The following is a 27210-nucleotide window of genomic DNA, read 5'->3' on the forward strand; positions in this document are numbered from 1 at the left end:
ATGGGGATCGGGGACGGGGGATGGGGGATGATTTGGAAATCGGGGTCGGGAATGGGAAATGTAACCCCTGCCCCGTTGCCATTCCTAAGGAGAATAAGAGCAAATATGAATAGTGTTATTGATAAAAAAAGAGAGCAAATAAGAGTAGTGAAGTGCATAAGAAGGTATTTTGTCTAAGGTCAAGGGCCATAAGCTCTCTATAATGGCTAAGCATTAACCTGTCATAGACATGGGATCTGCTCCTCACATAGGGCGCCTCACAACTACCTCACAGACATATCTTACTGTGCATTGAGAACATCTCCCGTAAATAATAACACATAAATACGAGAAATGTTCTCAATGTACAATGCGATGTGCCTACGAGGTCGAGGAGCAGATCTGTTCTCGAGATCATAATGCCTGCCATTAAGGTGAGAAAGAAAATGATAGAATTGCCCTTTAAGGTCTATATTATGCCAATAATACCCTTGGCATTCCACGTGTCCAAATATGAGTGGAGATATGAACTTTTGCTACATAAATCCTTAATCTCAATCTCGCCAAACTTAACTGGCCAGACTTGAGACCTTTCTTGGGATTGAGATTATTCAATGGGTTTAGGTCACATTTTTTTATAGACCCCCTAACCCTAATCCGAGCCTCATGTGGTCGAAAATCTTAAGTCGGGCAACCCGCCTTTGCAGACCCTTCGGGGGTTATGGGCTAGGAAAATAGGACACCCAGATGGTGATTACTCGAACACCATCTATTCTGAGTGTCGGAGAGAGTGAATTGAATTGACAGACTCCCTCCCTGAGCACGCGCCACGCATTCCAACTTGATCACAGAAAGGCGAGGGATCAACCACTGGAACAGCAGCAGCCATTTTTTTTTCCTGTTTGTATTTGGCCGAGCTGACTCAATCAAGTCTGTCAAGTTCGTATGAAATCCCTACAGCAATCGACCAGGAAATAGGTAATCTTCTAACAAGAGTCGTTATCGTAGGTATACTGGGCTGAGCTTGTTTTCTGAAAACACCAATTTATGCCAAATCACACTGGAACACAGGGTTTGCTCCTTTTTATTGCCTTGGCATAGATGTTTCTCGATATTCCATCCCTAGTAAGAGGATCTTGACTTACTCCAATAGAGTTCTGGATCAAGTCGAGTTTTTGGATTTTGGAAGTGTTTGGAGGTGGGGGTGGAAAGGGTGAAGGCGGGATTTTCGAAGGTGTTGTGAGCAGAAGAAGATTGGTGTTTGATTATGGAAGACATAGAAGATTTGTTAGTTGGAAGTGGAGGAGCTCCACCTGGCTTTCGCTTGCCATTGACGGCCGTGGGAATGAAGCCCAGGAGGAACAAGCCCAATAACCATGCCAGCAAAGAGCAGAACATTAAACTTCAAGGCCTCTCACCCACTTCCTCACCTGAAGTACCAGGCACCCAGGTTCCCAAGTTCTGTCAATCTTGATCAATTGTTTTCTTGAAATTTTCTGTATGCTTATCTCTGATATTCTTGATGTCGCAGACTATTTACATGAAAACTTTTGGGTGCTCACATAACCAGGCAAGTCTTCCCTTTCATCCATTTGTTCTTCCCTTCTTTTGTTACCGCATGCTTGTTTGTGGGTTCATGCATCATGCTCCTTCAGTTCATGAATCATAATTTTCAAGCATTTTTGACGGAAGAACTCAGGAAAGAAAGAAGCATATGTAGATATTTAAGAAGAGATCAAGCTCTAATAAAATTTCTGACTCCAACCTCAACAATGCAATATAGATGTCAAAATGCGAGCACATTTATCAAACTTTTAGCATTTATATGCCCTCCAACTTTAGTGGGTGGCTTCTCAATCTTGGATCCAATTGGGTATTATGGTATAAAAAATGAGGTAATACTGGGAGGGGGGGTGGTGGTCTGGGACCCCTTTCTCACTTGAAGATCTCGTTGCAAAGCTCCGTAGAAAATGGGGCCTGTTGGTGGCTTTGGAAGTGAACTCGTGAATAGGGCTTCGCTGTCCTGTTTGCCGTCAGAGCAGGAGGTCTACTGAATTCTTAGAGAATGGTATGAAGGGCTGGTGGTTGAAGGTTTTAAACTCTGGGTGGGAATCGAGCACTGATTTGTGCTGGATTAGGGTGATTGGGTTGCTGCTTCATCTGTGGTGTTTAGCGGTGATTCAAACAATTCGTGAGATTTGCAGAGGTTATATCTAGGTTGATAACACTAAAGTTGAAATGGAGGGTTGCGACTGGGTTTGAATGGAGGCTTCAGTGGAGGGGTGTCTTGCCATCAACTGTCAGCATTGTTTCTAGTGGAGTAGTGTATGTTGTGGCAGTGTAGCCGAAATTTTGCTTGGGGTGGTTCCATTGTGGGAAGACATTTTATTTTTGATCAATAACTCTAAAAAATTTCATTAATTAAGAAGCTTTAATATACAACAAGAAGTTACAAAGAAATCAGCACAGAAGCTGACCCAAGACAGAATTACTAAAGTGCCCAAAACATCTCTCTTCTTTGAACCCCTTGCTTTGCTAAGCTATCAGCCAATCTGTTGGCTGATCTCCTAACCCAACCCACCTGAATAGACATATTTCTAGACATCCATTTGAACCTTCTGAATCATTCCTCAGCTGCTAGGTCACTCCTTCCCCTTTTTGCAACCATTTTATCAGAGTTTTTGAGTCTCCCTCGATGATCAGTCAACTAATCCCCAGCTCTTTGGCCTTCTCAACCCCATATACTGCAGCTAGAAACTCTGCCCTAGCTACATCACCCTCCTCCACAGGACCGGAGAACAACGCAAAAATGGAGCCATTTTCATTTCGAATGGCCCCCCAATACCTGAAGGGCCTGGATTACCCACACAACTCCCATCGAAATTCAACTTCATCCAACCCTCTGTTGGAGGGGACCATGTTTCATAAATCTGTTGCCTCATAGTTGATGAAGCAACACTAAGTCCCCAAACCCTGAAGAAGTCTTCAACTTTAAAATTTGAGAACTGCTTTAAGCTTTTTACCCAATGTTCCACCCTCAATGTTATTGTTTCCACAAGAGCTTCCTTGCATTTTTCCTTACTTTCAAATATTCTATCATTTCTTTCCTCCCAAATAGTTCAAAGTATTGCTGCTCTAGTGCACCTCCAGAGAATCCTTCCCCTCCTTGTCTTACCACTGCAACTATTAGGGTTGAATAAACCATCCAACCGGTCAGGAGAAGACCACCTGCACCCAAAAAGAGAAGTAAACCAATTCCAAATGAAGCAACAAAGGGGCAAGATAAAAAAAAGGTGGATAGTAGTCTCACCATTCAACTTACACAGGACACACCAGTTAGGGGACAAGCACCTATTTGGCCTCTTCCTTTGAAGTACATCAAATGTATTAATACAACCATGAAAGACTTCCCAACAAAAAGCACTGATTATAGGGGGAATAGGATGGCACCAAATTCTTTGACTGGAAACTGAAGAGAAGACTGTGTGGCAATCATCGAATGAAAAAGGATTTACAAGAAAAAGATCCATTCGGATTAGGACCCCAAATTCTAGAATCTGACCCACCTTCCCCCAAAAAAACTGAATTCAGCAAACCTAACAACTCAGAGACTGCAAGCAGTTCAGATTCTCTAAGATTCCTATTAAAACCAAGGTTCCAATTCAATCTTGGCAAGTGAGAATGATGGTTTAGGAAATCAGAAATAGGCATTCCCTTGAACCTAGACAGATCATAAAGAGAAGGAAATTTCTCCCCTAAAGGAGTATCCCCAATCCACAAATCCTCCCAGAATCTGATTTTACTACCAGAATACAAATCATACCTGATGAGATTAAGGAACATAGGGAGGATATCATGAATAGCCTTCTAGGGAGCAGCCAAGTTAGCCCTACATAGACAACCAGCATCCCATCCGTTGCATGACCTACCATGAATGCTTGCAACCACTTTGTGCCATAATTTCTCATTTTCATTTAGAAACCTCTAGGGCCATTTGCCCAGCAAAGCCTGATTCTTCATTCTAACATTACCAATACCCAAACCCCCTTTCTCTTTCAATTTATTCACCTTCTCCCATCTAACCAAATGATCATTCTTTTTTTTCCCCTGGCTCCCATAGAAAACCCCTCATGATTTTTTCAACTTTCCTCACTATCCTTTATGGCATCCTAAACATTGACATATAATACATTGGGAGATTTGCTAAAGTGGATTTAATTAGTGTTATTCTCCCCCCAATGAAATATAATTTCTTTTCCATGCCACCAATCTTTTCTCTATGCTTTCCACCACCGGAGCCAAAAAACTAGCAGATCTAGGATTATCTCTAAGGGGTAAACCCAAATATTTCATTGGCCACTCACCTTTCTCACAACCTAAGGAGCTTGCTAGAAACATTTACACCTAGATTTTTGTCTCTGGTAAATTTCCTCTTTCCTTAATACTTCTTCCAGCTCACACTTCAGCCTCCACCTTTCCTTCCTTTCCTCCCCACAAAGAATTCTAAGTGCTTCCTTCTTATCCAACTCCTCTACCCTTGAGGTAATTTTTTTCCTTAGACTCCACCTTTCCAAAGAGATCTTTATTCCAATCTTTTATCTTCTCCTTTAACCTCTTTAACCTCCTCAATAAACTAACACCTCTCCTTGAGCCCTTGCAACCAAGATTTAACCCTCTCCACAAAGGTGCGGTCTTCCAACCACATGTTTTCAAATCTAAATTGTGAAGAGTCACTGTATGAAGTTTCTTGTGCTAGGTAGATAAGGCAGTGATTAGAGGTAGTTCTAGGCAAAGCTCGAGAAACTAAGCTCTCCTACATAACTTCCTAATCTATTGAAAAGGAAATCTATCTAGTTTGGAGCAAATCAGCGAGACTTGAAAATTCAATCCCCTTGCACCCCGAATACTCCTAATCCATCTCTTGTCTATCTCCTAAAGTTTTGTTTCTCAAAATAACACCACATCTGACTTCTCCTTTTTGAGGGTTTCTCTTATCAGCCTTATTTTCCTTGCACTCCCTAGTCCTCTCACATTCCAACTTAAGATCTTCATTCTAAATCAAACTTAAAGTCCAATGTTCTAAACCTTGACTAAGAACCTTCCACTCTTTTCCCTCTCCTCTTTCTCTCTTCCTTATCAAAGTCTATCTCACTAACCAATTTGTTCACTTCACTCATTTTTCTCTTCCTTTGTCCCTCCCTTTATCCTTCATTGAGACACCTTCACCCCTAAAAGCTTCTTATATTTCTAGACAGCAAGGGTATTTGTGTAACATTGCAAGTTTAGAGGGCTTATATTTGGGGACATAGCATACTGAAGTGGATAGGCATTTTGTTCGAGGAAAGGTGGCTGTTGGAGAAATCTGCATACCCTATGTTTAGACAGGAGGTAGTTTGCAAACATCTCAGCTAAAGCAATTTGTAAAATACAATTAACTAGTGTTCTGGGCAAGTTGGGAATAATAGATATATAAATTATCTTGAGGGGTATTCATAAAAAAAGCAGCTTGTGTTATGGGCCCGTGAATAGGATCTCGTCACGGGGAAAACCTCATGTTTTCCTTAGTTCCTCCCTGCTCTTGATGAACCTATCTTGGCTGCCCTAATGGTGATTTGTCCAAGAGATCACCTAACTCTCCTTACTCTCTTCTTGATTGAAATTTTCGATGCCTTTGTTGAATAATATCAACTCCTTAAATAGGAGATTACAAGAGATAAGAATCCTACTTTTAGGAAGACTCCTTACTAATTAGGAAGACTCCCTACTAATCTATCCTACCGAACTGATAAGATAAGATAAGACTCCCTTAATCTATCTTATTGAACTGATAAGATAAGATAAGACTCCTACTAATCCCTGCTACTGGAAGCAGATAAGGTAAGAATACTGAATAGATAAGATAGGATGAGAACACTAAATTGTTGCTGCTGAGAACACTAAATTACTGCTGCTGGTGCACTAAATTATTGCTGCTGCTGCCGGCGCCCACATCATTGCTCCCCTTCTGGACTACGAGCTTGTCCTCAAGCTCGAATTCAGGATGGGTGTCTTGAAACACAGTAAAAGGAATCCTGGATAGGTGGAATGATTTTGCCCTTCTGGATCGGGTTCCAATGAAGAGGGTTCATCCTCAGATAGCTGTAGTGAGATACCAAAATTTGACCATGCGTAGCTGCATTCTTTGCCGCGGCCAACTGCAGCCTTAAGGTACTTCTAAGATGTCTTGAATTGTTGAGTACAAAGATTGTGAAGGCCAAGCTGGTGCCACTGAACCGCATCATCTGGATCCTCTTCTATTGCCTGCTTTAGCGTGTACAAAGCTCGCTCTTCCACTTTCGTCAAATCATTATGTCCAGTTCCAAACGTTGCTGCAATTTCATGCTGAGCCTTGTGAACCATGGCAAGTCCTGCCCATGCTATCCGAAGCTCAATTGTTGCATAGTCTCCTTCTCTGAGTATTGAAGCCATTTCATTTGCAGCCCACGAAAGTTGTTCAGTGGGATCTTGAGACCTTTCTGCATCCTTGATACGATGAAGCGCAACATCATATCGAGTTGACATGCAATTAGGCTCCAGTTTTGCTGCCTTCTCCAGGCACCTTCCAACACTTCTATGATCACCAGCCAAATAGTATGCATTAGCAAGATTCACCTAGATATGTGCAGCCCTAGGATCTGATTTGACTGCAACTAACAAACACTCCTTTGCAACATTTGCAGCCGCAACATGAGGCATAAAAGCTCCTTCACCAGCACTTGCCCCAGCACCTACAACAACTTGAAGATATGCAATCCCAAGATTCTGCGACACCTCGACGACATCGGATTCCTGCTTAATCGGGACATTCTGGGTGTTGCTAACCTGCGCTAGGGCAACGACCTGCTGCTCGCCCGACGATTCTGCCACATCTGGTCGGCGGCCGGTTGTGGTTGCAGCCCCTTCCGGGTTCCTTTCCTTGCTGGAAAAGTACAACTCCATCAAGCGCTTTAATTCTCGGACGTCGTCCTTGATCTCACACACCTCTGTGCTGTTTTCCATGATCTTGAGCTCCAGATCTTGAACCCTAGTCTTCAACTGCTCAAGGTCACCCATGACGCCTTGCTCTGATACCAAATTGTTATGGGCCTGCGAATAGGATCTTGTCACGGGTCGGTCCACGGGGAAAACCTCCTGTTTTTCCTTGTTCCTCCCTACTCTTGATGAACCTATCTTGGCCACCCTAATGGTGATTTGTCCAAGAGATCACCTAACTCTCCTTACTCTCTTCTTGACTGAAATTTTGATGCCTTTATTGAATACTATCAGTTCCTTAAATAGGAGATTACAAGAGATAAGAGTCCTACTTTTAAGAAGGCTCCTTACTAATTAGGAAGACTCCCTACTAATCTATCCTACTGAATTGATAAGATAAGATAAGACTGAACTGATAAGATAAGATAAGACTCCCTTAATTTATCCTACTGAACTGAAGATAAGATAAGACTCCTACTAATCCCTGTTACTGAAAGCAGATAAGGTAAGAATACTGAATAGATAAGATAGGATGAGAACACTAAATTGTTGCTGCTGCTGCACTAAATTACTGCTGCTGCTGCCGGCGCCCACATCAGCTTGAGGGTAGAGTCTTAGAATAAGCATTTTATCTCGTAATCGGATGTAATATTGTAATTTTACTCCATCTATCTATTAATAATGTTAAAAGTGGGAGTGAGGTCTAGATGCTGGACTTTTTATTCACTAAAATACCCTATTTAAAGTGTGCCATTGAGAATTTCAGCAACCAGAGACTCACTAAATTACTGAATGATGATGCATGGACATTGATATTATTTTACCCAAAAATTTTATCAGATATAAAAAATACCCCTGAAATCGTTCCATTTTAAGTGTTGAATCTTTTCAGCATTTGACTTTCAACACCTATTTTAACAATTATAAAATTGCACCTCATCTTTACTTTTAGGAGATTTTTTTTTAAATGATAAGATCTAACTCTACACGGATTAAGAGTCCCATATTGGCAACAGCCCCATAAGCCTCTGATGACATGGTGAGGTTTTTTATAATTTGAAATATGCAGACGGCTGTCAGAGTTTTGTTGGTTTCTGAACCAACCTGCAGCGTCATTTTAAATGTTGAGCCAGTTCTTACTATAATTTTCCCTTTTCTTTTGAGTAATACAATCACAATTTATCTTTTATGCTTCCTTAGTAATGCATGTATCTGATCGACTGATCATTGCTGTTTTGTGTGTATGTTTATTGCATATAGTGAGAGTTGTTGCTCATTACATATTTAAGTTGCAAATTTAATTGTCATTCTGGATCTTTGCACTCATTTAGTGTCATTGTATCAGAGTGATAGCGAGTACATGGCTGGTCAGCTTGCAGCGTTTGGATATGTGTTGAGTGACAATCCTGAGGAGTCTGACCTCTGGCTGATAAATACGTGAGAATGATCTTTCATGTTTCAGTTTTTCTTTCACAATTAGTAGACATACTTTTCTGCACTCTAGTCTGTTCTCTTTGGATTTTTTTTTTTATTTTCTTACAAGTAAACTATCATGCCTTATACATGCCTTATAGGTGTTACCATACTGATGATTGACAATATAGGCATGATATTGGGATTTTGATGCTATACTCTAGCTCAGTTGTTTTATGCTACATTTTGTGATTTATTTTTTCAAGCATCAGATGGTCTAAGCTCAGTTGTTTTATACAACCTTTGGTGTGTGGGGGGGATCACCCTTTCTTGGTCCTTTTTCCTTCACTATTATAATCTAACCTCCATTAAAGATTGCTTGGTTTCCCATTGTGTTTCAGCCTCCAACAATGTGTTGCATTGAGATTTGGGATTAAGAAGGGATTTAAGGCATTCTGAAATGTCAGATGTCACTTCCATGTTTCCAATTTTAGAAGAAATCCACATTGACTCCTGTAGAGGTGGGGACAGTGAGGTTTAAAGTTGTAATTTTACTTCTTGTTTTTACATATTCTTCCACTTTTATTTTGTATTATACTTCTTGTATCTTAGAGACAGAATTGTCCTTTTACTTTTCATTAATATAAATACGTTCCTCTCAGTGTGGTAAAAAATGATCAGACACACCTCAAATCTGTTCATCTTCTCTTGTTTTGGACTGTACTGACATGGTATCAGAGCAAGTTCAATCCTCTTGCTATTGATCTCAGCCCTCTTGCTCTTCAGTTGAGCCTTGTTTTGGTCTCTCTCTCTCTCTTGCCCATTTACACTGGTATAGTATATCTTCTTGGTCTGTTTTGATTAGAACAAGGAGATTTGATTTTTCTGGGCTGGGATGCTATTCAGGAGATTTGATTTTTAAAGTGATAAGTATAATTTTGTTATTTATATACTGGATTTGAAAGCCAGCATGTGCAGGGGAAAGACTGCGTAAATCTGTCCTTCCCCAGACCCGCATTGGTGGGAGCCTCGTCCACTTGGCTGCCCTTTTTATTTGAAAGTCAGCATGTGGGAATGCAAATTGTAGAAGGAAGTGGGTTTCAAATCCCAAAATGAAGGAGTGGCCTCCAGTTTGGGGCCCAATTTATTTGGTTGAATGCTGTTTGTTCTTCAAGCCTTCATTTCTTTCATTCATTTCTTTTTTTGATACATTATACTGATTCCCAAACACCTCTCTACCTTGAAATGAAAAGATTGTTTCTATTTGATAGAGAAACATATGGTGTGTATGCATATAGACATGGGTGCATGTACACACGTATAGATGCCTGTATACTGTTAATTTCCGACTTATTTCGTTTCTAGTATGTGGCGTACCATTTAGATGGTAAATTAGCTGGTAGTTCACTTATACCTTAGCTGTAAATTTTCTCAGTATCTTGATCTTTCTTAGATCATTTCCTTGCATTTTAGATTTGGAAATTCCAATTTTCTTAAGAAAAATACTCAAAATTATTGATCTGGTTGAGTATTTTTCAGTATTATGAGAAAGAAAATGTAGTTAGTCTCTGATTTTGATCTTGGACATACATTCTTATAAGATGTTTTTTTGATGAATACATTCTTATAAGATGTTAATCCACATACTACAAACAGATGTACTGTAAAGTCTCCTAGTCAGTCTGCCATGGATACTTTAATTACAAGATGTAAGAATGCGAAAAAGCCATTGGTGGTGGCTGGATGTGTACCTCAAGGCAGTCGAGATCTAAAGGAATTACAAGGAGTTAGTATAGTTGGAGTTCAGCAAATTGATCGTGTGGTTGAAGTTGTAGAAGAGACTCTAAAAGGTCATGAAGTGCGACTTTTGAACCGCAAGGCATTGCCTGCACTTGACCTTCCTAAGGTATCTTAACATTTCATAACAATTATGACTATGTGCTTGTGAGTTGGAACTTGTGGCCATGCCATCTTTCCTTACGTTGTTTTATAGTTGGTGTTTCATTTATTCTTACATTTGGTTTTCTGTTTTCTTATTTGAGAGAGTTGTATTAATGTGGTTCTTCCAACAGGTGAGAAAGAACGAATTTATTGAGATTCTTCCCATTAATGTTGGTTGTTTAGGTGCTTGCACTTATTGCAAGACAAAGCATGCTCGTGGGCATTTAGGTAGTTATACTGTGGACAGCCTTGTAAGTACCTAAATAATAGACATGATAATTGCTTTAAAATTTCCGGTGAAGATTATTTCAAGCTTCAACACATGTTGCAGGTCGAGCGTGTGCGGACTGTTATAGCTGATGGAGTGAAGGAAATATGGCTAAGCAGTGAAGATACTGGAGCATATGGTAATTCATTACTGTTGTTTCTAATTGTTACTCTACTCTTTTTTTTTTCCTGGTAGCAAAAGTAGTTCTTGCTTCTGAACTATCTTAACATGGATTGGATTAAATAACAAGCAAATGCCAGGCTTAAATGATTTTCATAGATTTGATCCAGTGCACTGCCTTCTTCTTTGGGTGATATCATTTGGGGATGGCAGGTAGTGGTGGGCCCATATTCTTCTAGGAATTCCATCTCTCAAATTTGGTTCTCATCAACATCGCTTCAGTTTGGGCAATCTAAGATGGTCAGGCACAGGAAGAGAACCATGGACATATTATGGCTGTTTGTTCCGAGTCTACAAGGAATTCTACAAGGGCATAATTGATAGCTCCACTGCAAGTTTTGATTGAAGCTTTGATTATAGAGATATCTTTGAATGGAATTCAAGAGCAATTCTGGGCTGAATCAAAAACAATACCAACTATCTATGAACTTTTAGACACAGTGGGAGATATTAAAAGATGGTTAAGGAATTGAGAATAATATTGACAATTTACGTGGACCTATCTGAAGGGGGATTACGAGGGCTTGCCTATCACATTAAGGGGGGTGCTTGGCAAACTTGTAATGCAATCCATTCTTTTTCTCACAAATTAATTAATTTTCTGGTTACCAATAAAAAATAGAAGGTTTTCATGATTCTCCTGGCATTCTTCATATCTTATCCATTGTGTCTGTTACAGCTCCCAGACTTGGGTTTACTATGTTTACTTTTCTGTTTGATGAACATTTAAAGAGCATTATCTTTTTTTGATGAATAATAAAGCATTTCGTTAATTTTTTTTTTAAGATGGGTTTACAATTAATACAACATTTAGTTTTCCCAAGAAGTGTGAGATGCAGCCTCAAAAGTCAAAATAAATTACAGTGTAGCCCAGAAAAATTGACCCCTTTTCATCCCTTGCTTAGCTAGTAGCTCTGCCAGCCCATTTGCCGATCTTCTCTCCCACTGAATTCTGACTGTTATGTTGGTTCGGCTGATATGTTGTTATTCTCTTGTCTGGGCTGGGTATTAGAGTCTCTAGTTAATGGGCCTAATTGTATCTTGTGTTTTATTAGACTGGGTGTTCCATCACTAATGAGGGGCATCCTGGTCCTTTCATGTAAATTATGTATTACTCTTATATTAGTGAACAGTGCCGGCTGATGAACACATCAGACTCTCCTCTCTTCTTCTTCCTCTTCTTCTTCTTCTCAGCTCTCTCAACAGGTTCAGCTCGGCAAACATGGTATCAGAGCTCTAGGTCTGATCGTAGAACACCTCTCTCGCCTGGTTACAGCAGCTGTCTCGCACTTCTCTCTCTATCTTGGTACTGCAAGGAAACCCTAGGTCTGATCGTAGAACACAGCAGAACCTATACCTAGGGTTTCCCTTGGTTGTAGGGCCCAAGGGGAGTTAGTCCCAGTAGCTGATGCCCTAAGAGATACATAGAGCAAGGTGTAGCCATTCGGCTAAGTGAGATCTGTGTAAAACAGATCTAGAGGAGAGGACTGATTTCAGCAGTCCTAGAGCAGTTTGTGGGTGAAGGTTAACCTGCGATAGCTGTGATTGGTGTGTGGTAGAAGCCACAACAGCTAGGTCAGGGTTGCAACAACAGTGGCCAAACACAGCAAAGGTTTTTTTTTTCTGGCTTGGCACTTCAACTGTAAGTGGCAGCTTGCGACAGTAGTGAGTGGAGCAGTACAGCAGAGTGGGAAGGGTATTACAGCCCTAAAACAGACCCTCAGGTCTGAGATTACTGTGCTGCAAGGTCCGGAAGTCTGAAGAGGTTTCACATAACCTGTGTGACAGTTTTGGTACTCTTGCAAGTCGGAGAAGATGTCTTCCATATCTGGGGAAGTTTCTTCTAGAGATATTAGGACTAGTGGGAGGTCTCCTAATCTGGAGAACCCTAATTTGCACAGCCTACAGATAACAAGTGTGTTACTTGATTAATGCAACTTTAGGGAATGGTCTGTTTCGGCCATGCTATTTATCACATCCCGGGATCTTACAGGCTATTTGGATGGGTAGAAGAAAGAACCCGAAATAGGGAGTGCTGAATATGCTGTTTGGAGAAGAGAGAATGCTACAGTCATGTCCTGGCTGCTTGCTTCAATGACTCCCAGGGTAGCTAGGATGGTTCAACACTTCTCCACAACTACCAAGATATGGGAGAAGGTGTCTAAGACCTATGGGCAGAAAAAGAATAATGCCCGAATCTATAGACAGAATCAAGATATTGCTGCCCTGAAGCAGGGAGACATGAGTGTTGCTACATACTTTGCTACATTAGAAGGATTGTGGGAAGAGCTGGATCACCACCTCATCATAGACTGGGAGAATGCCAGAGATAAGGAGAAACACGACAAACAAGTTGAAGAGGGTAGAGCATTCAAATTTTTGGCTGGCCTAGATCCGGTATATGAGAACATAAGGTCCCAAATTCTGGGAAGAGATGAGATGCCTGATCTACATCATGTCTACTATCTTGTGAGAAATGAAGAGGTGAGAAGAAAGGAGATGCAAGTTGATGCCCAGACTAAACCAGTAGACTAGTCTATAGAACATTCAGCTCTCATTTCTACAAGCCAAAGGGGGAACAAGTTCTTTGACAAGAGACACCTGAGGTGTACTCACTGTGGGGGAGAAAAACATGTGAAAGAGAACTGTTGGGTTCTCTACCCTCATTTGAAACTAGCAGCATTGAGGAAAGAGAATAAGCATCAGAAGGGCCATTCGACAAATGGGAACCTAGCAACAAGTCACAGTGTAAGGAATGCAAGTTGACTTAGTGCATTCTGATGTTTGGGGTCTTTCTCCCATTGTTTTTGTGGATGGCTATCGATACTTTATCAGTTTTATTTACCACTATTCTCGATGCACATGGATCTACTTATTAAGGACACGAGATGAAGTGCCGCGGGTAACCATGGCATTTTGCAAAATGACTGAAACACAATTTGGCAAGAAAATCAAGCAATTCAGGTCAGATAATGCCGTTGAATATTTCGAAAAGATCCTTACACTTGTTTATGGAGGATGCGGGAATGATTCACCAGTCATCTTGTGCTAGTACCCCCAAACAGAATGGGGTTGCTGAGCACAAGAATAAACACTTATTGGAGACTGCACAAGCTTTATTATTTCAACACAAGGTTCCAAAAGTCTATTGGTCTCAGGCAATCCTCACTACATCATATCTGATAAACCAAATGCCATCTAAGGTCTTGGGAATGAAGATTCCATTTTTGGTTCTTTGCTCTCATCTCTCCGTTTTTTCTCTTCCACCGAGAGTCTTTGGGTGTGTATGTTTCATACATGTCAAAGATCCAAAGAAGACAAAACTGGATCCTCGAGCTACAAAGGGAATCTTCTTGGGTTATTCTCCTACTCAAAAGGGATACAAGTGTTATGATCTAGTCACCAAGAAAAGATATGTCACAAAAGATGTGGTGTTCTTTGTGTCTCAATCCTACTTTCAATCTTCCTCGAATCCTCTTTAGGGGGAGACTAGTAGGATGGAAGAGGACCCTCCGATTGATTCTTCTATTCCCCATTTCTTTGTGCCCCTCTTTGCCTCGGATCTTCCATCTTCTCCTCTTGATCCTCCTAGTTGTGGTATCCCAGATGAATCTAGTGAGGATCCAATTGGCCCAGCTACTACTAGTGATGTGGAAAATGTTACTAAAGCCTCCAACAGGCAGCAGAAAGATATCGGAGTTACCTACAATAGAAGGAAGAAGAGCCCTCCAACTCATGACAACAACCAATTGGACTTGGATCAACCTGTCTCAGTAACTCAAGGTAATCCTATCAATTCCTCTAACTTGGATCTTCCAATTGCACTTCGTAAATCTACTCGTTCTTGTACTATCAGATACCCTATTGCGGATTTTGTGTCTTACTCACACTTGTCCCCTAGTTATTGTTCTTTTGTGTCTGCTCTCTCTTTTGTGCATGTTCCTACTAGGTACTCTGAGGCTGTGTTTGACCCAAGGTGGAAAGAGGCCATGAATGAAGAAATGAAGGCCTTGATGAAACAGAGACTTGGGAAGTAGTAGATCTACCAGAAGGGAAAGGTACTGTTGGATGCAAGTGGGTGTTCACCGTGAAGCATAGGGAGGACGGGTCCATTGAAAGATACAAGGATAGACTCGTGGCAAAGGGGTTTACTCAAAAGGAAGGAGTTAAATACAAAGAAACATTTGCTCCCGTAGCAAAACTCAACACTATCAGAGTCCTACTCTCATTAGCTGCAAACTTCTCATGGGAGCTTTATCAGCTGGATGTGAAGAATGCATTTTTAAATGGTGATCTACATGAGGAGGTATTCATGGATCCTCCACCTGGTTATGAATTTGGCGGAAAAGTGTGTAGACTAAGAAAGGCACAATATGGCCTTAAACAGTCCTCTCGTGCCTGGTTTGAGAAGCTATGTGGAGCCATGAAGAAAGGTGGTTGTACTCAAAGCGGGGCAGATCATACTCTATTTATAAAGAAGAGGAGTGGGAAACTTACTGCTCTTATCGTCTATGTAGATGATATGGTAATTACTGGGGATGATAAGGAGGAGATCAACAGACTGAAGGAGGTCCTAGCTGCTGAATTTGAAATCAAAGACCTGGGTCAATTGAGGTACTTCCTAGGGATTGAAGTTGCTAGATCCAAAGAGGGCATCTATATATGTCAACGGAAATACATCCTTGACCTTCTACAAGAGACAAGCATATTGGGGTGCAGGCCAACAGATACTCCAATAGAACCGAATCATGGTCTACAGGAGTCAATGGGAGAGGACTACCCTGATAAGGAGAGATACCAGAAGTTAGTGGGGAAGTTAATTTACTTGTCCCTCACTCGTTCCGACATTGCTTATGCCGTTCATGTTAGCCAGTTTATGCACAATCCCAAAATTCCTCACATGAAGGTTGTAGAAAGAATTCTCAGATATTTGAAGTCTTGCCCTGGGAAAGGGATTCTGTTCAGAAAAAACAATAGAATTGAAGTTGAAGGATATACTGATGTAGATTGGGCTGGTTCTGTGGGTGACAGAAAGTCGACTTCAGGTTACTGCACTTTTGTTGGGGGAAATCTCGTTACATGGAGAAGTAAAAAACTGAATGTTGTTGCAAGGTCTAGTGCAGAAGCAGAATATCGAGCTATGGCTCATGGTGTTGCGGAACTGTTGTGGCTTAAAATTCTTCTTGGTGAACTGGGAGTGAAGGCTGAGTGCCCTCTCAAGTTGTACTGTGACAACAAGGCTGCTATCAACATTGCAAATAACCCAGTACAACATGATAGAACAAAACATATTGAGACAGACCGCCATTTTGTTAGAGAAAGAATAGTCACAGGAGAACTCTGCATTCCTTACACTCCCTCAGATATGCAAATTGCAGATGTTTTAACTAAAGGGCTAACCACAAGGAAATTTTTGGACTTACTTGGCAAGCTAAACATGATTGACATCCATGCTTAGCTTGAGGGGGAGTGTTGGTTCGGCTGATATGTTGTTATTCTCTTGTCTGGGCTGGGTATTAGAGTCTCTAGTTAATGGGCCTTAGTAACTGGGCCTAATTGTATCTTGTGTTTTATTAGACTGGGTGTTCCATCACTAATCAGGGGCATCCTGGTCCTTTCATGTAAATTATGTATTGCTCTTATATTAGTGAACAGTGCCCATTCGAACACATCAGACTCTCCTCTCTTCTTCTTCCTCTTCTTCTTCTTCTCAGCTCTCTCAACAGGTTCAGTTCGGAAAACATGTTACATTAGAAGTTAGGCGTTTTAATCTTCTCATCACCCCCCTGAAAGGCCAAGCCACTGTCTCTGGTTCTTCCAACCATCCTATTACCACTTTGGAGTCTCCTTCTATGACCAGGTTTCTGAGGTTAAACTCTTTAGCATATTGAGCCCCCTGTAAAACAGCTTGGACCTCTGCACTAACCGTGTCCCCCACCCCAATAGGGCCAGAGAATAAAGCCACTATCTGGCCCTCTACATTCCTGATCACTCCCCCAATCCCAGAGGGCTCAGGCCCCGGGATTACCAAGGTTACTTACATCAAAGTTTAGTTTTGTGAAACTTGCTTCTAGAGGCTTTGAGGCTATAACAGGTTTGTCCTTTTTTTTTGATCAATATAACAGGTTTGTCCTTAACCAAAGAAGCTTTAGCAAATAGTTTCTGGTTTCTCCATATGTCATCAAAGGAGAAAAGTGAGAATTGATAGCTTTAGCCCAGTTAATAGCCCTAAACAGCAGGCATTCCCACACAAAATCCTCATCCTTTTCTTTGTCATTAAAAATTCTGTTACTGCTTTCTTCCCAAACTGTCCAAACTAAAGCATCCCTAACACACATTCACAAGACTCTTCCTCTTTTCTTAGGTCACCTAAAAGTTGTAGGGTCGAAAAGCCCCCCGATTTGCAAAGGCCACCTCCACCTACACCAAAAAGACCAAAGATCTTTTCCCAAATTTTTACAACAGAAGGCATGATATTAGAAGATGGTAACAGTTCTCTCCATTTGCTTTGCAAAGGAAACACCAATTTGGAGAGATATGAAGGTTGGGTCTTTTCTTTTGTAGGTTATCCAAGGTGTTTAATTTCCCAAGGGAGATTTCCCAACAAAGGGAGGGGGAATGGGTTTATACCAGATTTCCTTACAAAAGAAAGACTGAGGGTTAGGGACAGAACACAACTGAGAGAAAAAGAGGCACAAGAAAACCACCCTCGAGAATTGGGAGTCCAAATTTTAGCACCAGGTTTAGAGAAGTCCAAACAAACATGTCAAGGGTTTTGAGCAATAAAGCGGCTTGATCAAGCTTAAAGTCTCTTAGGTCTCTTCTGAACCCCATATTCCAACTAAAACCAGAGGATTGGGAGAAAGAAACAAACCGTTGAATGGGTTCATTTTTAAAATGGGATAGGGAGTACAAAGCTGAAAAAGGGCCCTTAAGGATGGAGTTACTGATCCAGGTGTCTTCCAAGAAAAAAACCAATCTCCAGTACACACATCATACTTGATTAGGGTGAGGAATTGGGGAAGGATACTATGACTAGCCTTCCACAGAGAGTTCAAAGTAGCCTGTCGAGACACTCCAGCATCCCAACCTCTAGGTGCACATCCATGAATACTTCCTATAACCTTATGCCAAAGCCTCTCTCTCTAAAGGCCATCTCCAAAGCTATTTACCCAAGAGAGCTGTGTTCTTCTCTATATTACCAATCCCCAAACCCCCTTGCTCCTTACTTTTGCATACTATGACCCACCTCACCAAGTGATATTTTCTTCCTTCTCTTGGCTCCCACAGGAACTCCCTCATGATCTTCTCTACTTTCAGCACCTCCCTATGTGTCATCTTAAAGAATGAAAGGAAGAAAACTGGGAAGTTTGGTAAGGTCAACTTAATTAAGGTGATGTGACCCCCTAGAGACAATTCCTCCTCCAAGCTGATAATTTCTTGGCACATCTTTCAATGATTGGGATCCAAAAACTTCCTTCCCAAGGGCTGGCTCCTAAAGGCATACCTAGACATTTCAATGGCCAGCTAGTAATAGGACATTTAAAGAGCATTATCCACCCTAAGATATAAAGGTTTAAGTTTTATTATTTTCGTAGACATGCCATGTATTGAACTGTTACCATCATTAAGAGCAGAATAACTAATAAAAGTGAATGTCTATGTTTTTCACCAATTTTCACATCTTCTACATGGAAATAATTTATTCTCTTTCTTGGGTTTATCTACATCATCACAAATATATCTTGAATAAGTTCTAGGGTTCTGGATCTTCTGCAGGTCATTATTTGGGGGTTAAGTGACATGTCTACGTTTTTCACCAATTTTCTCATCTTTTACATCTGAAAGAATTTGTTCTCTTTCTTGGGTTTATTTGCATTACAATGAATGGCTTATTTATATCTTGAATAAGCCTAGGTTTCTGGATCTTCTGCAGGTCGTGATATTGGGGTTAATCTTCCAATTTTGCTTAATGCTATTGTTGCGGAACTTCCCCCTGACAGGAGTACAATGCTTCGCATTGGAATGACTAATCCTCCTTTTATTCTTGAGCACTTAGAAGAGATAGCCAACGTTCTGTCTCATCCGTGTGTGTATTCCTTTCTTCATGTACCTGTTCAATCTGGAAGTGACTCAATTCTGACTGTAAGTGCAGAGTCAATGTGATCATATTGTTTCTTCTGAAATACTTGGTCAACAACCATATTAAAATAGTAAACTTAGGGTCTACTAGCTTTAGAGGTGCAGTTGTTGTATGTAGGCTCCTGGAAAAATGACTTCTCTCATTTTTCAGGCAATGAATCGGGAATATACTGTGAGTGAATTCAGAATTGTTATAGATACTTTGATGCGACTTGTACCTGAGATGCAGATTGCTACTGATATTATTTGTGGATTTCCTGGTTAGTGTGCATAGCATAGTTAAAACTTTGGCAGCCTTGTCTACTTCTTTATTCTCTTTATTGTTTTTTGGTAGTACCTATTAAAATGTGTAAAAACATGGCCTTGCACCTGATGTGTTCCTTGTAGGGAACATTTCTGGTTTTTGAGATATGATTTATAACCCTGTTCTTTACTATATAATGCTTATACTTTTCTTTGGCCTCATTTAAAATGGCATTCCAAAATTTTATTTCTTTTTTTTCCTCGTTTTCCACTTTCTCTCTCTCTCTCTCTCTCTCACACACACACACACACACACACACACACATGCAAATGCATGTTCCACTAAACTAGTCTATAGCACATTAGTAATATCAATATCCAAAAAGTTTCTGCCTAATAGATCTGTTTGTAGTTAATTCTTGTGGATGTTTCCTTTCTTTTTGATGTTTTGGTTAAAGTTTATAGTTCATTATTGCAAACAAATACATTCAAAAGAGCGATATGTACACAATCAGAATGCAGATCCTGGACCTCTAGCAGGCTCTCAAATTGTTTATCTGCTTGGGATCTGAGCAAAAATCATGCTGTGGGGGTGGGGTGGGGAGTTGGGATGAGATTCCCAGGTTGTGATAAGATTGATGCAAGACCTATCTAAGGATCCTGAGCACTAGGCACATTTAGAATGGACGACTAGTTCAGATGGATCCCAAGGTCTGCATACCGACTTGATAATCCTTATCAGGGATGTGTATATGCTTTAATAAAGTAATCAGGTTATTTTTCAAAAAAGAGTCAGCAATATTGAAGGTCAGCTATCTTGGAGGATCTTCTACTTCTGTTGTGTGTGATTTATTTAATTCTTGTATGCTTGCCATCATGGAATGGAGTCTATACTGCCCTTTATTGATTCTTGCTTTTAACAATGTTTATTCAGTTATTGATTGTGTTGACATCTCTAAGAAGGAAAATAGTAGATTGGAGCATGTTTTAGCTCAAAATTGTTCAAGGGAATAAGAATATTTGTGAGAAAGTACTAATTTGTTGCATTTTTAGGTGAAACTGATGAAGATTTTTCTCAAACAGTCAGCCTTATTAGCGAGTACAAGTTTCCTCAAGTTCATATTTCACAGTTTTATCCCAGACCTGGTATGCTGTTTTGATCTCTGTTACGCGTGATGTAGCTGAATGGAATAACAAAACAGGATTTATGTAGCCAACCCCATATGGTTGGGACAAGGCTTAGATGATGATGATTGATACATGATATAGCTCTAGTTATTACTTGGTTCCGTTAGATGTGGTTCAGTCCTCCAAATCTGAGATTAGTTTCTGATTACAGCAACAAAAAGAAAAGAAAAAAGGGGAAAACAGTAGGAGGAACAAGAAGGTTGAGAAGAAGAAGAGGAAGAAGAGAGTTCGATAATTCTCTCTCTCCTCTTCCTAATCTTTTATTAATCAGACTTAATCAAGGTTAATTACAAACCTGCTGAGTATAGATATTAATCATGCCCGGTTTGCTTAAAAAGAACACTATTTAACAAGAGAACAAGCACTAGGGCCCATTCAGCCTAGTCTCTCTACACTCCCTCAAGCTGAGTATAGATATTAATCATGCCCGGTTTGCTTATATAATGTATCAACTTCCCTTTTGGAACACCTTTTGTCAAAACATCGACTATCTGTTCTTCGAAAGCAACAAATGGCAAGCAGACTTCCTCTGAAGCAACTCTTTTCTGTATAAATTGTTTGTCAACCTCTATGTGCTTAGTTTTGTCATGCTGGACTGGATTATGAGCAATGTTAATAGCTGCCTGGTTATCACAATATAGAATCCTTGGCTTCTCACAATCAATACCCAATTCTTCCAAAAGTGACCTAAGCCACAATAATTCTGAAACTCCATGTTCCATTGCCCTGTACCTTGCCTTAGTTGAGGATCTGGCCACTACAGACTACTTCTTACTCCTCCAGGAAACAGTGTTCCCTGCCACCATAGCACAATATCCTGAAGTAGATCTCCTATCATCAATACATTCGGTGTAATCAGCATCAGTGTATGCTTTCAACTTCATGTGTCCATGCTTAGCAAACAAGATACCTTTCCCTAGAGGACCTTTCAAGTAACACAAAACCCTTTGCAACTATTAAACGTGTATCTCTGGGGGAATGCATGAACTGGTTAATGACACTCATCGCATAAGAAATATTTGGCCGGGTCATGCAAATATACAACAACTTCTCAAGTAGTCTTTAAAACACTCTCCGGTTAGTAAACAATTCACCTCAGTAGCTGAGAGCTTATGATTTAAGTCAATAGGAGTGGAAGCCGGTTTAGCACCAAGTTTATCAATTGCCGCTAGTAAATCAAGAACATACTTGCGTTGAGAAATGAAAATACTATCCTTAGACTGAGCCACCTCAATTCCTAAGAAATATATGAGGTCACCCAAGTCTTTGATCTCAAATTTAGTATTGAGAAATGACTAGTCACTTCCCAAGTATCATTACTAATAACCACAATGTAATCAACATAAACATTTAGATAGGTCACCAAGGAGTCTCATCTCTTTTTTTTTGATGAATAATAATAAGTTTATTGATTCAGAAGCAAATTAGAGTGAGTTCATACATCATCCCAGTGAGAGGCGCGAGCTGCAGCCCCTCCTTGAAACTTACAAGTAAACTAGGAAAGAAAAACAAGAATCACAACTGAGCCCAAAATAATTCTTCCCTATTTACCCCTTGCTTAGCTAATACATCTGACAAGGTATTTGCTGATATCTCCACCCACTGTACAGTGACCAACATATTCCTTGTCAACCAACTAAATTTCTTCATTTCATTCTTGTATCGCCACATAGCCTCTTCAGAAATTTTCAACCAACCCACCACTACTTTGGAATCCCCCTCGATTATTAGTTGTACCCCCAGTTGGTTTGCAAATTGGGCCCCTTGTACAGCAGCTAAAAGTTCTGCCCTGATGGAATTCCTGAGTAGAGCAACAAAATCTCTCCCTTCTCATTTCTCAAAGCACCCCCACTCCGGATAATCCTGGATTACCCATGCTGCTTCCATCAAAGTTCAACTTAATTGAGCCTTCGGGTGGAGGAGACCAGCTTGTAATTGATTTGGCCTTTAAAGCTAAACACCTTGCTACTGCTGACCAATTTCTCCAAATGTCATTAAAAGAGAATTGATGAAAGATTTCCAAGGTCTTCAGCCAATGTATTGCCCTGTTTAACACATAGTCTTTCAAATCTTGGCTGTTCCTTTCCCTATCTTGAAAAATTCTGAGATTCTTCTCTTCCCAAAGAGTCCAAGTCAAGGCAGCACGAGCACATCTCCACATAATTCTCCCTATTTTTGTAGGCCAATAAAAGGTAGAATGGTTGAAGAGCATGTGAGCTTCTGCTGGTAGACTCCAACTACCCCCAAACAACGGAAGTAGCCAAGCCCAAAGGTCTGTAGAAAAGGGACAATATACTAATAGATGGTAACAATCCTCACCATGAGCTCTACAAAGGATACACCAATTAGGAGAAATACAGAGAAAATGTCTTTTCTTTTGTAGGTTGTCTAAAGTGTTTACTTTCCCATGGAAAACTTCCCAACAAAAAGCCATAATTTTTTGGGGGACTAGCCTACACCAAATTTCTTTTGACGGAAAGGGTTGGTGAGTAGAAAGTTGAGAGATGGACTTGAAAAAAGAAGCACAAGTGAAGGTTCCATTGGGTCTAGGAGTCCAAACCCTCTTATCTGGCTTGGAGGGATCCAAACAAACTTGATTAAGACACCCAAGCAAAAAAGAAAGAGACTCAATTTCAGCATCCCTAAGTCCTCTACGAAAACCAAAATCCCAAGTAGGATCTAAGGGTGTTCCCAAGGGTGAAACAAATTTTGAGATCACCTCTTTTTTGTACAAAGAAATAGAAAAAAGCGAGGGGAACAAATCCTTTAACGGTGAGTCTCCTACCCAAATATCCTCCCAAAAAAGGATAGATTTGCCAGAACAAACTTCATACCTAATAAAATTGAGGAATTGAGGAATTGAGGAAGGGTTTTGTGAATAGCCTTCCATGGTGCTGCTAGGTTAGCTTGCCTCGATACACCAGCATCCCATCCATTCTCTGACCTCCCATGAATGCTTCCCACCACCTCATGCCACAATCTCTCTTTCCAAAGGCCATCTCCACAACCATTTCCCTAATAGAGCTTGATTCTTTCTAGTTACCCTCCCAATTCCCAAACCCCCCTCTTCTTTACTTCTGCACACAATTTCCCAATTAACCAAGTGATCCTTTTTCTCTTGTCCCGGCTCCCATAAGAAGTCTCTCATCAACTTCTCCAGCTTCCTAGCTTCCCTAACTGGTATCCTAAAGATAGACAAATAATAGGTGGGTAAGTTAGCCAAGGTAGCTGTTATTAGGGTAATTCTTCCTCCTAAAGAGATATAGTTTCTCTTCCATGAGACTAATTTCTTCTCAAATTTTTCTAACACTGGGGTTCAAAATCTACTCTCCCTAGGATATTCCCCTAAAGGAAGCCCTAAATATGACATAGACCAAGCAGAGGTGGAACACTCAAGACACTCCGCAATAGCCTCGACCTCCCCTACCTCCAAATTTATACCTGCTACGCAACTCTTTTCCAGATTTATTCTCAAATTAGAGACACTTTCAAATCCTTTTATTAGCTCCTTTAGGTTTGCTACCTTGTCACTAAGACCTCATTCACAAAAAATCATTAGGTCATCTGCAAACTGAAGGTGGGTGACGGGGATTTGGTGTCTCCCTATTCTCCAACCCCTAATGGCATCTTCGCTGTCAGCCTTAGTAATGATCCTACTAATCACATTAGCTACTAAGGTAAAAAGGAATGGTGAAAGTGGATCCCCTTGCCTGACACCCCTGCAAGTTGGAAAAAAATCCCTCACTGTACCATTTACCAGAATAGAGTAGTGACAGGTACTGATACACCCAAAGATCCAACTACACCACTTGTCCCCAAATCCACCATTTCGCATAACCTCTAATAGAAACTCCCAGTCCACCAAATCATAGGCCTTTTCAAGATCCAATTTACAAATGAACCCTTTCCTACTAGACCTTTTCATTTCCTCCACACACTCATTCGCAATTAAGATCTGATCTGTTATTTGTTGCCCTTGGATGAAAGCCCCCTGAGTTTCACTATTGATGGTAGGGAGGACTGTTTTGATCCTCAATGAGAGCACTTTAGCCAGAATTTTATAGATGCTTGTCACCAGACTAATAGGCCTATAATCTTTTGGGTGGTTGGCATCATTCTTCTTAGGTATCAAGGCCAAAAAGGTGGCATTAATTCCAGGGCTTATAGTGTGATTGTCTGCAAATTCCTTAAAGACTTCAGCTAGATCCTCTTTCAACACCTCCCAACAATCTTGATAAAAACCCATTGTAAAGTCATCTGGACCCGGAGCCTTGGATCTATCCATTAGAAAGACAACTTTCTTAATCTCTTCTTCCTCGAAATCCCTTTCCAGCCACCTTGCCACTGCATCAATTCTTGGCCAATCCACCCTTTCCATGACTGTTCTCTCACTCAAAGGCCTTTTATAAATCGATTTGAAGTGGTCCACAAATTTTCTGGCTATGTCATCCTGGTTGGTAATCACCTCCTCTCCTATCTCTAGCTTGGTCACAAAATTCTTTCATCGTCTCCCATTTGCCTAATCATGGAAGAATCTAGTGTTCCCATCGCCTTCCTTAATCCACTTGTGTCTAGATTTTTGTCTCCAACTGATTTCTTCCCTCAATAACACTTCTCCCAACTCCTTTTTTAAATGCCTCCTTAACACTCTATCCTTCTCGGTCAGCCCATTGTGAGATTCCTTTACATCCAAATTCTCTATTTGAGAGATTAGGCCCAATTTTTGCTCATCAATTCTACCAAACTGATCTCTATTCCACTCTTTTATTTTGGCTCTCAACCTTTTTAATTTCTTGTGGAACTTGATCCCCTTCCATCTTACCCCCTTCTCCTCCTCACCCCACCACTCCTTCACTTTTTTCACAAAATCTGGATGGGTAAGCCACATATTTTCGAATCTAAAAGGTTTGGGTCCTATGGGAAAAGACTCAGTTCCTATTTGGATAGGACATTGATTGGAGGTGACCCTGGGTAAAGCATTAGCAACCAAGTTTTCCAAACTATTGTCCCAGGCAAGGTTAAAAAGGAATCTATCCAACTTCGAGCAAAAGGGGGTTTTCTGAAGGTTGGACCAAGTGTAACTGGCTTGCAGCAGAGGTATTTCCTTCGGTTCACAATCTTCAATAAAACCATTAAATTTCCTCATGCTTGTTGAGATTACCTGTTGGGGATTACTGGTTTCATCAGAGAATCTAATGACGTTAAAATCCCCTCCCAGGCACCAAGGACCATCCCATAGCCCCTTAATGGCATATAGTTCCTCCCACATCTCATTCCTCTCTCTATAGGAATTAGGGCCATAAACATTGGTTAAGACCCATACACACCTATTTTCTACATTCTTGCACTTAATGGAAACTGAGAATCTGCCTATCAATTCTTCCACTACTTCCACCACATCCTCCCTCCATAGTGTTACGATCCCCCCCGAGGCTCTCCAAGAAGGTGACGAGCTCCAACCTAAACCTCTAGACCTCCAAAAACTCCTCACCCATCTCCCATCTATTTCCATCAATTTTTGTAATAGCACAATATCAGGTTTTTCCTTTCGGAGTAGGTCTTTGATCACCCTTCTCTTCCTTGCACTCCCTAACCCTCTTACATTCCAGCTAATAATTTTCATCGATACAAAATAGCAAAGGAACACAATAAGAGGCCATATTCTCCTCATTTTAGGCCCTTCCTCCTATCCCCTCTACCACTGAATTCTAGATCTCCCTCAATGTCTGAGATTAGCCTTTCCACTTCAGATCTTTTTTTCTTATTTGTTCCTCTTTTCCCCCCCTTCCCAATTTCTCCATCCTTTCCAGCCAATGTTTGAGAAAAAATTTTACCCTTCTCACACTTATTTTTGCTACAACATCTTTCTACGAGTCCTCCCTTTTTATTTTGTTCCTCCATCATCGTACAGATCAACTCCCAAATCCTATCCGTCTCCCCCTTTATACTTCCTTCCAACACCCTCCCTCCTTCCACTATCACCCTCTCTCTTGCATCAGAAACTTCTGGATGGGAAGCTGGGATATCTATTATAGGCATAGCAAACAAGTCAGTACCTAAAACAAAATTGACACCCATACCTGATAGAACGGGGGTAGGACTAGAATCACTGAAAATGACTTGCTGACAGGTGACATGGTTTTAAGGCCTTTCCCCTTTTTGGACAAGGTTGGGAAGTAGACATGGTGAAAGAGTCACTTCCTGACGACCTACCCACTTGGAAAACCTTTCTCTGTGTTTCCAGCACTGGAATACCTGCATCCATCCTCACGGCCGATTCTTGTCCCTCTCTACCAACATCCTGTAATTCATTAGACTCAGGGTCAGCTCCCTCGACGAAGGTAGGAGGAGTTTTCATAGCTTTAGAACCAATTTCTTCACCATTCTTAGTCTTCCCGCCACCTGCCTCTTCAGTCTCTTCCTCTAAGAACAACTTTGTATGCAAACTTTCTGTTTCAAGAAGATCATTGTTGCTTTTCGGAGACAAACTTCCTAGACTTAGCGTTTTGTCTCTATCAGAATCATCACTAGGCTTCATGTATCTCGGGTTGCCCCTATTTGGTGAGAGACAATTCGCCTCTCCTCTTAACAAATAAAGTATGATCAAACTGAGTCTATGTATGACCGAAAGAAACAAGAGCAGCCCAAAATCTTTCAAACCATGCTCTAACAGACTGCTTGAGGCCATAAAGCGACTTTCTCAATTTACACACATTTCCTTGTATTTCCTTTCCATACACCCCTGGAGATAAAGACATATAAACCTCATGTAAATTGCCATTTAAAAAGGCATTTTTAACATCAAATTGGTGAAGAGGCCAATCAATAGTAGCAAGAGATGGCAA

At 40.7% G+C, this 27210-nt stretch overlaps 1 protein-coding gene across 2 annotated transcripts in view; it reads left to right on the top strand.

Moving 5' to 3' along the window:
• Positions 1 to 550: 550 nt before the first annotated feature.
• The window catches only part of LOC148852647 (Methylthiotransferase), a 32849-nt gene continuing 6189 nt past the window's right edge, over positions 551 to 27210 (top strand). The window contains exons 1-10 of one of the 2 annotated variants that reach the window (XM_088944265.1): positions 551 to 957; positions 1051 to 1429; positions 1511 to 1549; positions 8336 to 8427; positions 10060 to 10309; positions 10476 to 10595; positions 10676 to 10751; positions 18729 to 18937; positions 19086 to 19194; positions 20231 to 20323. In XM_088944265.1, coding sequence (XP_088800391.1) covers positions 1247 to 1429; positions 1511 to 1549; positions 8336 to 8427; positions 10060 to 10309; positions 10476 to 10595; positions 10676 to 10751; positions 18729 to 18937; positions 19086 to 19194; positions 20231 to 20323 — 1171 coding nt within the window. In that variant the 5' untranslated portion in view covers positions 551 to 957; positions 1051 to 1246. Of the gene's footprint in view, positions 1430 to 1510; positions 1550 to 8335; positions 8428 to 10059; positions 10310 to 10475; positions 10596 to 10675; positions 10752 to 18728; positions 18938 to 19085; positions 19195 to 20230; positions 20324 to 27210 lie in introns of both variants that reach the window. The other variant, XM_088944266.1, reaches the window with a different exon arrangement.

This window comes from Nelumbo lutea, chromosome 5, assembly GCF_056320005.1.
Source record: "Nelumbo lutea isolate HS-2025 chromosome 5, American lotus-T2T, whole genome shotgun sequence".
Taxonomy (NCBI): Eukaryota; Viridiplantae; Streptophyta; class Magnoliopsida; order Proteales; family Nelumbonaceae; genus Nelumbo; species Nelumbo lutea.